The 10727-nt window shown below is 38.9% G+C and overlaps 1 protein-coding gene across 3 annotated transcripts in view; it reads left to right on the forward strand.

Annotated features, from left to right (window-relative positions):
* Positions 1–10350, forward strand: part of LOC5563787 (pollen-specific leucine-rich repeat extensin-like protein 1) — a 42052-nt gene extending 31702 nt beyond the window's left edge. For 2 of the 3 annotated variants that reach the window (XM_021852480.1, XM_001648022.2), the window contains exons 2-3: positions 155–1085; positions 8932–10350. In XM_021852480.1, the coding sequence (XP_021708172.1) occupies positions 155–1085; positions 8932–8993 (993 nt within the window). In that variant the 3' untranslated portion in view covers positions 8994–10350. The remainder of the gene's footprint in view (positions 1–154; positions 1086–8931) is intronic. The other variant, XM_001648023.2, reaches the window with a different exon arrangement.
* The last annotated feature ends 377 nt before the right edge of the window (positions 10351–10727 follow it).

Consider the following 10727-nt stretch of genomic DNA (forward strand, 5'->3'; position numbering starts at 1 on the left):
TCGGGAAACTAAAATTGTATTCCAGTTTCCCGGGAATGCAAATCCCGGGAAACTTGGAAACCCAAGTGGCAGTAGCTCGAAAGAGGCGGGAAATAAAAATATGCAAAAACCAGACTTACTAATGCGGTCGTTGTTGTTTCCGTTCTATTTTTAGACCAAGCGTACGCCATCAAAGCGTAAAAATAATGCATTCCAGCGGGAAAGTGAAGAGTTGCTAAAGACCATGGGCATGGATCCCGCGGAGGATGGTGGCCGACGACGAACCCGAGCCAGCACACGTGGAGTCAGTGCCCCAGCCACACCGGCCACTCCTCCGGCCAAAAAGGCCCGCACGGCAGCCACTCCTTCGCGGAAGGGTCGAGGGAATAAGGATGATGACGATGAGGGAAAATCGCCGGAAACCGAGTCCGCAACCCCGAAGAAGCGAGGACGTCCTTCGGCCAAGGACAAGGCCGAAGCGGAAGAGAAGCATGACGAAGAGGAGTCTAAGAAGGACGATGAAACTGATGGCAAGAAGGAGGATGAAGCCGCAAAGGACACAAATGAAGTGCATGACGATGAGGCGGATAAGAAGCAGGAAGACAAAGTTGATGGCGCCGTGGTAAGCAGCACGGAAAAGGAAGAAGCGCCAAAGGAGGAATCTAAGCCGGTCGAAGATGCTCCTGAAAAGATGGAAGTCGACGAAGAGAAACCTGCAAAGGAAGAAGTCAGCAAACCAGAATCAGTTCCGGAAGAGGCGGCAACGACAGAAGCGGCCGCTCCCGAGGAAACACCAAAACCTGCAGAACCGGAACCCGCCAAACCAGTGGAAGCAGAAGAAAAGAAGCAAGAAGTACCTGCCCCTGTCGCTTCTGAAGAACCAAAACAGGAATCCGAACCGGCCCCCCAGGTTCAGGAAGCGGAATCGAAGACGGAGGACAACTGCAGTTCCACACCAGCCACGGAGGAAGCGACGCCTGTGGTGGAAGAACCTGCGGTGGTACCAGTTGGCAACGAGGTCAGCAGCACAGAGGCGGAAAAGACGAACAATGATGTGGCCCCGGTGGTGGAGAGCAGCGTGGAAGAAACGAAGGTGGAGAACTCTGGTAAGTGTTTGGCATGGAATCAGTATTTTTGACGATGATTTCAGTCGAATTCATTGTGAATCTGTCCCTCCTCTCCTTCTTTTAGCTTTAAATTTTGTGAAGCAGAATAAAATCTGCATTGAATAAAATTATGATTTTATTGAACACTTGTAGCTATTTTGAAATAAGGTTCATAGCAATCACTAATATAACCGCCATGTTATTGAATTATTTTGAAAGATTCTACATTATGTCTTGGAAAGGATTTTTCAAATTAAAACAATAAGATTCAGTATGGTGGCTCATATTGCCCCGTAGGGTGGACCATTTCACCCCGTATAGTGTAATACCACACACAAAATAACGTTTTTCAAAAATGTTTACAAGAAAATTATAAGTAACTTTTGGTGGTAGTTGGTCCCTAGTGATTTATCCTACCTCCGTTCTGGTCACGATCTTCAGATTATCGTGATTCGTCAACATTCGTATTGATAAAGTGGAGGGACATGGTTGAAATGGAGTTTAAAAGAAACGAATGTCAGAACAGGTATCCACCGGCGACGCCAAACGGACCAACGTAATGTGGTGTAATTTGGGATTTGTGGATTGAATACTGATATTTTTTGCCAAGCATCAATATGGGTGACTTTCGAGGATAGCGAAACGTAAGAGGGGTTAGGACAAGGTTGTGGATTTACTGGGTAAATCCATCACATTGGGGTTATGACTCTGTGTCTTGTCAGGAATAGGGTCTGATTGGTATGGTAGTATGCAATAGAGTTCGGAATTGATAGACAGACTTTGAGGAAAGAAGTTTTGAACGTAAGGCAGCAGCACCTTGGATCTTGGAGGGCGCAGGTCTGGAGAGTTGGGCAGCTGTTCATACTAGGTTACATTACGTAGAAAGTGGAATCTGTTTTGCCGTGCACAAATTATGGGAAGTATTTGAAAATGTTTTCTTGTTCAGATTGGGTAACGCAAGAGAGGATTTTTAGCTCTGCGTTATATTAGGAGGATATTATAGTGCATGGTCTACTGATGACTGTGTATTTTAAGGGTGATCGAATGAAAGCTTTGTTGAGTAAAGTTACCGTTGATTTTTTGCAGTTCGTAATTGTTTTGAAATGTTTGTCGGACAATAAGAAAATTTTCTAGGGTATTTGTTTGGATGCTAATGCATTATATTGATAAACCTAATTGTTCGTATCACACGCGAAGCATAGCATAACCCAATGTATAATGAAATTAGGTTCGAAGAAAGGATTAATATTTGATCACTTAAACTTTACGCTGCAAGATATTCTTAATCGTTTTTCTTTTCTTCTGATGTACAGGAATAACTGGTATATTTAGCTAAAATAATGAACAATCATACGCATAGAGCCTACGGGTCATGCAGTTAGGATTGAAATTAAAATAATATTGCGCATTTCTTTCACACCACAGGTTTATCGCAGAAGTTTTTACATGTGCGGAGGCGTTGGTAGAGGTGCGCGATTGCGTCGAGTCGGGTCGGTGTTTTCAGCGGACTCATTTTTCGCAAATCGAAGAATGAGTGCTTTGAGGGAATCAACATGATTCGATGAGGTCCCACACTTTTATTTGCGCTTTTGCACTTGTAAATGTCTTACTAAATAGGAATACTTTGTGTTAGGGAAAGTGCAGGAGAATAAAATATAATTCATTAGAATTTTCTGATAGAGGCAGAGTTCACATGTTACTTAGGTATTTAAAAGCAAATGAGAACCACATTAAATAATAGATAAACACTAATGGTCATATTTTATATTTTCATTTCATCGCGGTCCTCATTGCTCGAGCGGAGACGACAAAACTCGAGGAGGATAGAATCGACGCAACTACGACACGGAAAAGAAACAGATGAGAAACTATCGATACATTTATTCAACTATAAAAACCACGTTTTAACGTAATGACTTTATTTCTTCTCGTTTCAGCAATCCAACAACCAAACCATCTCTACTATCTTTTCATTTCCTCTTCGTTACATTTATAGTCCCTCTGGCACTGAATCGAATGACGCATTCCGCTTTTTATTAGCGATGTCTTTGCTGTACGTTGAGCATGGTGTCGGAGGTGATGTGCTGTGTAGAACATCGGATGTTCTACACGGCACGCTACTTCCGGCATTTTGTTTGGCGTGCGGGATAGGCAGTGCTAGTGATGATATGAAGGCCGCTATTCGGTTTAGTGCCAGAGGGACTATATCTATTTAATGTATCTGAAGCTTGTGGGACCGCTTTAATTCCGGCGCCTGCTTGTGGAAGATCCCGGTGTGCTAAACGGTATAGGACATGTTAACGGGGGAGGCTTGGTAGGTCCTCACCCAGCCCGTGTCTAGATGGGCGGATAATTGTCTGCCAGGGTGTGGATTGAGCAATTACAATTACAAGAAAATTATAAGTAACTTTTTTTACAAAATACAACTGTCGTATGAAAGGAGAAACCAAAGACAAATTAAAGACCTCCATGTCCCTTGCAGTTGCCCAAAATTTTATGGCTCATAAGGTAATCTAGAATGCCGTGAAAAGTGTACTGCGATCTGTCAAACTTGGGTACCTTTTCTACTACCGAGGGACCAAATGCAGTACTAGAAGTGGTACCCAATCTGAGCCCGAGTGTGACGGACCTGGAGAAACTTCGAACTACAAATTAACCTTATGGAACGATTAAATTGTATTGTGTTTCTATGCTTTTCAAGAGCTTTTGTTTAGGTGGACCATACTGCCCCTATCGACCCTACATGTTGTTTATGATCTGATGTCTGAATTCTATGCAAAACTTATGATTTATGCAAATGTCACCGTGCCAGATGACATTCAATTGACACTTTTTTGTGTTAGTCGACGTTCATTCTGAAGCTTGTGCTGTGACTGCTGACCATGGCAACGAAACGAACGTCGCGCAAAGTGTCGAATGTTTACAGCACTGTGCACGACAGCCTGACAACTTGCACTTCGCTGTATGATAAAGTTTTGGTGAGTTTGTAAATTAGATAGTTTACAATTTGTAGTATTTTTTCAGCAAAATTATGTAAAATAATCGTTTGTTTCCCGGACAGATGTTTGGCATATTTTTGTCACAAAATTTCCGATTTTTTGTGAGCTTCTGGCTTCTGGCTTAAGATTCAAACAAGAGAGTGCGCTTTGCAAAGCCCAAGCAAGACAGTTGTTCGTTCGTTGCGTCGCCAGAGTGGATTATTTGTTCGTTTTCTTTTGCTTTTGCTGGGCAGAGGTTCGTGTTGTGCGAGTACGAACAAATATTCGTATTAAGTCGTGGATGAATTACGAACTGGTGATCTCGTTTCATTCTTATTACACATTCTTATCATAACACAGTTTTAAGTAGTTTTTAAACAATCTATGGATGGTTCGTCACTATATTTTCGACACAAACCTTTAGGCAGCATCAATTAACGCAACGTTTAAACATGAAATCACATGAGCTCAGTAGCTTTAAAAAATCCCACTGCCGAAGTGAATCAAAAGTGCCAGGAATAGGATCCGGCTCTCTACATACCTTTTTTGCGATTACTTAAAATAACCTTTCCATGCTGAGGGTCATAGGTTCGAATCCCGCTGGTCGAGGATCTTTTCGTAAGTTTTCTCGATCCCCAGGGCATAGAGTATCTTCGTACCTGCCACACGATATACACATGCAAAAAATGGTCAATCGGCAAAGAAAGCTCTCAGTTAATAACTGTGGAAGTGCTCATAAGAACACTAATCTGAGAAGCAGGATTTGTCCCAGTTTGGACGTAATGCCAGAAAGAAGAAGAAGAATGAAATAACCTTTGAATTGTTCGAAATTATGAATGTCGACATAGTATTTTCAATCTTCTACCAATATCTTTTCACTGCGAGACAAAAACACAATACTAGGTAGTTTATAGTAAGAGTCCTATTTTCCCTCTTATCAATGGTCCATATCCGAGCAAAGGTGAGTCCAAGATTTTTTTCCCACCTCACTAATCAAAACCCTTCCCGTGGTGATTGATTTAGATATATCCGGCAAAATTTTTGTTGAAATGAGATTTGTTTTAAGATTAAAAAAAAAAATATCAATGGATTTTCAATAAGATTTTTAGTGTATTCTATGAAAGAATCTTGGCTGATTATCTCTAAAATTCTTAGAAAAGTAGCAAATGTTTTGAAGAACACATTACTTAATATTTAACATCCAAGAACAGCTTAAGAATTGGAAAAACGTATCTAAAAGTTAGTAGTTAGATTAAAGCAATGCCAATACTTTTTACGATCCAATAGTTGTTAAACTACAATAGTATTGAGTCAAATCAAATATTAGAACTTTCTATCTTCGGACGTTTAGTCGCAAATTTGATACAATCCGGTCTTAATTTTCAGACACCTTGATTTCTACATGATTTCCATCCGACGTTTCCTGTAGGATACAATCCAGGGATTTGATTGTTTGTTTTCAATAATTATCTCAGTAATTTATCTAGAAAATCCTCCAAGAGATCCAAGAAAATCCTCTTCTAGTATCCAAGAGTATATAAAAAAATCATAGAAGTTTTATCACACCTAGTGATGTCTTTGAGATATAGATACCTCCCGGGTTTTTTTCGGATTTACTCCTATGGTTTCTATAAAAAAAACCCTGAAAAAATTGGTTAAATTTTTCGAGGACCTCTTCGAGAAATATCAATTTCGACGACAAAACGACAATTTTTGAGGGAATTTTATATTTTTTTTTTTTGAAAATCTAGGGTTGAATTCTTGACGGTAATTTGAACAAATTTCTTGAATTTTTTTTTTTAAGAGTCTTTAAGATTAACTCCTGATGAAACTTGATGCATGCCTGTAGGCAAATTAGGGCAGATACCTGAATAAATTTTAAATTTCCTAGAGAAAATCATGAAAAAATGCAATCATTAATAAGAGCAGTAATAGGGGGAAGTTCTCTATGCCCGGACACTTTTCGTTTTTAGGTAATATTTTAAAATCTACATTAGTTTTAACGGTAATTTTTTACAGTATTAAAAATTCACATTATTTGAAGTAAAAACTCACATGAGAACAAAAATAAACTTTTACAATTAATTTTTATAATGGATTACATTATGTACCAAAAACGGTGCGCACTGAAATGCGTCCTCTATAGCCGGACACTATGCTCGGGCACTATGATTTTGTCAAAATTTACACCAAACCCACAGAAAAGGGGACCAAAGGGTGCTTCGTATGTCAGCACATACCTTGTGGGTTCAATCTTTGCATGGTGTACAGCGCATGAAGCATATTAGCGAGATCTTAGATCAGTTCCATAAACTTCTTCTTGATCAGCGCCATAAATCGATTCGCCAAATCAGTCTTACATTGGCGGTTGCTCGTATTCAGATGAAAATGTCTTTGGGAATTTAACGCGTTTATAGTTCTTCACAATTTCTTTGTCAGTTTGAAGGTTGAAGTGTGCTCTCACGTACAGTCAACTCTCCCTTAGTCGACCTCCGTATCTCAATATCTAAAATTTGGTGTTCATGGCTATCTCGATGAATCGCATATTTGCACTGGTTTAGTATATTCTGTAACACGATATCTCCCTAACTCGATGGTCCCTTCATTATCGAGTTATGGACAGTTTGAATTTGCCAAAAACGATTAATGATATTTTTATAATTTTTGTATAAACTTTTAAGATATTTCGGAACTATAAAGAAACACGTCTGCTCTCAGTCACAGTCCAGAACTAAAGACCTCGATGGTCTGTTTTATTCATTTAATCCACAGACTTGCTATAAAACATTTATGTGTGTGTTTCTGACAGGGTTTGGATATTTGGTCGAACAGTACAATTCTTTCCCCTAAAGTAACTACTCTGAACATTTCCTTAAAAAATAAACTAATTCGAAATCATGTAGAACATGAACATTAATTTTCTTTTAATAATGTTAAAATTTCAATTATGCTATTCAAAATTTACTTTCAACTTATCCACTAGTAATTATTTCTTCTTGATTTCGACAATTCATTGAATTAATAACTTAACACATGCAATATAAAGCAATTATATGAAATATTTTCATTTTTGGCCGGTTCCCAGGACTCAATGAGAATACGGAACGTACTTCACTGCTACTGGATGATCTGTCTATTCGGCGTTGTCTAATCATGGTGGAGTTTCGATCGAGTTGAGCTACGTGTTGCAATCGGACTTCGTCGGGTATACTTGAGTCGTTTGTCCACATTTTCTGACTGTGCTCCATGCGGAATTGCCGGGACATCAGGGAAACCATGAAACTCCTCTTCAGATTCACTCTCACTGTAACGTCGCTTTTCTCGTTGGATTGGAATATGTATAGTAGTGCTCGTTGGTCGAGGTGGAACTATTCGTAATTGATTTCGATGAGCCTTGGTTGTATTCCTTAATCGGAGTTATAACATTCTGCTTCTCCAATAACTAATTTCAGCCGTCACTCAATCAATTTCTACTTGGTTGCTCACCAAAGGTTGATGTCTTCTCTCGCTCACTGATGTCTTCTCTCGCTCACTGATGTCTTCCCTCGCTCACTGATGTCTTCTCTCGCTCACTGATATCTTCCCTCGCTCACTGATGTCTTCTCTCGCTCACTGATGCCTTGCCTCGCTCACTGATGCCTTCAAAGCCTTTCGGTATACTCAATACTCACTTTAACAGTTCTCACGCTTCACTATCGGGCCGCCGGTGTCTCTCACACTCAACTCACCGTATAATAGCTGGCACTGATCCTTCGTTCAATACACAATTCAACCTATTGTCCATACACAAAAGATATCAGCTTTACAAATTTTCTAAGGCTTGACTTCCAAGTTACAAAATGGCTGAATTGATCGTAAAATTGATTGAATCTAAATGAAACTTATCTGTTAACTACGGCATGAAATTTTCATGAAAACGCTATTCCACGATTTTCACTATCCAACCAATGTCGATATCACTTTGCAATCTCTTCCTAATATACACCCACGTGTCAGATGCTTTGTCCTAGCCCACTGACCACGCTATGTAGATTTTTGAATACTGATTTCTTCTCTCACAGGGCAATTGATTATGCACGCTTCCCCAAACCACTGCTGAGATAAATATTACACAACTTCTCAAATCACCAAACTTGAAAAAAAATATCTTCTCCTACAGTCGCCACTTTTATAATTTTTGTATAAACTTTTAAGATATTTCGGAACTATAAAGAAACACGTCTGCTCTCAGTCACAGTCCAGAACTAAAGACCTCGATGGTCTGTTTTATTCATTTAATCCACAGACTTGCTATAAAACATTTATGTGTGTGTTTCTGACAGGGTTTGGATATTTGGTCGAACAGTACAGATATCAAGATTTTAGTATTCCAGGATTATACCAAAACACATTTTTGCAGTGTATACAAACTATGACGTTTAAACAAACAGTAGCTGTTAAAAGTTTCACTCTGATACGATCTACTAAAACAATGTGAAACGAGAAAATTCCATACAAGTGTAGCAACAAATGTTTCATATAATTTAAGTTGAATTGTCTCCGTACGTTGACTTCAGTAAGTTCAATAAACGACAATCTAAGAGAGTTTCTACTGATTTTTTACGGGAATTCAACTAAAAATCGCTCCAGAAATGTTTCAAATATATCTCACGCTTGGAGACACCAAATTATGTAAAATGCTTTGAAGCCACGTCTTAAGTCTTCAAGAACGCAAAATGGTTCTCTTCAACATTAAAACTTTGATCGGTTCGTCACAATTGCCACAAGCTTTCGGTACAAAACCAAAAGCCATCCAACAACTTCCCAACTTCTCATACCTTGCAAGCATTATATGACCCTAACGTTCCCCATTCGTTTCTATTTTTCAGCAGAGCCCAAAATTGTTCCCTCGGAAGCGACAGCGGTCGAACCTACTGCGGCAGCACAGTAAATCCCGTGGGCACAAATGGAGTTGTGCTTCTTCAGCGCTTCAACTACACAGTTAAGAACAACACCTACACACAACCACACATACAATAACGTTGACATAACTTCGATTGCGCAACCTTTCTTGCTGTCTTCGATATGATCAGTCAACCCCCTCTCCATAGACGAAGAAATCACCGAATGAAGTTATGCAAAAATGGTAACATCTTCCGAAAAAAGATGTGCGTTTCTTAAAACTTCTCACACACTTTTTGACATTGTTCACTTATGTGCAGTAGTCGGGATATCTTAATTATCTGATAGCGAACCCGAACATGGTTTTTAGATTCCTTGCGGCAATCGATTTTAGGCTATTTGAATAACACATATTAAAACCCATCGGGAGTAGCGCAGCGGGAATTCTTAACAAAAAACAAATTCATACAAACTATTAGTATGTACAATGGATACATATTCCAACACAGATTGATTCTCTGTAAAGCAGCAGATTGAGAAAATTTAGGCAATATTGATGTTTCTTTTTTTCGTTCTTTTGATTGTTCAGACAAAGGCAAAATAGAATTTACTAGGGCAGGCATGGAACCACTTTGAATGGTAATAGATGTTAAGCGCAAGTCATATGGATTCTCTGACCTGAAACCAATTTAAATGTAGAGTTTATAATTTGCTGATTTCTTCAACTTTGACCACCAATTGCTGGACCACGACTGTAATGTTCGACTTGTGTAAAGATACCACCTGGAATATAATTTGACTTGTTCCCGAGTTATTTTTTTTTTCAGTAGTTTTTGAATCAGATGCGGACGGGTAAATGATTCGAATTTAATGTCCAAATTAAGTCACATATAAGAAGATTTATTTCTATTCGATTTCTTCAGGCGAAAAACAAAGATCTTAAAGAATTTCAGATTAATATTTTTGCCATCTTAGAGGTATGATTTATACATTAAAGCGAAGAAAAACGGGAAGATTTATTTAACTGACGTTTGGCAAATAAAGATGAAACTCCTGACATACAATATAAACCAGATCAATCCCCACAATCGATTTTCATATTTTTTTTCTTTCGAAACTGACAGAAACCTGAGAACACATACACACATCTACACCAATTTACACTGAGACAGAGTTGCAGCAGCCGCGTTCGCCCTATTACAAGTGTACTATGTTAACGTGCCGTATTTGTATGGCGTGTCAACCCTGCATTGGTGGGCGTACGCGGCTGAAATACAACACAAAGAGCAAACAAACATAAGAGGAAATACAAAAATACATCTTTTTAACTAATGTATAGGTTATTTTATTATTGTGTCGTGAATGAGACCGAAAGAGATGATAAATATAGAAATATGGACAAACAAGTTCGTCGAAGCGGATTCCATGTTTGATGACAGCCCTGTATGTTCGTCCTGTATTCCAGTCATCCCACAGTTATGGATCAACTAAAGGGAAATTTTTCAGAACAAAATAGGATTGAACATCATTTTGACGTTGTATAAAACAAAATTACCTCACTAGCACTGAAGAATACAGTAAGGACCCGATTTTGTCAGCCCCTCGATGAATTTTAGGCTGACAAAATGGACAACCTGACAAAATCGGGTCATTTTATTTTGTTTCTGTTTTTCAAATTTTTACGTGTTACATGGTTACATGGACTTTTAAGAAGGCAATAGACATGGGCGTAGCTAGATTTTTTATCAGGGGCTCCCCCTTCCCTCATATTGGTAATATCGAT

This window comes from Aedes aegypti, chromosome 3 (assembly GCF_002204515.2).
Source record: "Aedes aegypti strain LVP_AGWG chromosome 3, AaegL5.0 Primary Assembly, whole genome shotgun sequence".
Taxonomy (NCBI): Eukaryota; Metazoa; Arthropoda; class Insecta; order Diptera; family Culicidae; genus Aedes; species Aedes aegypti.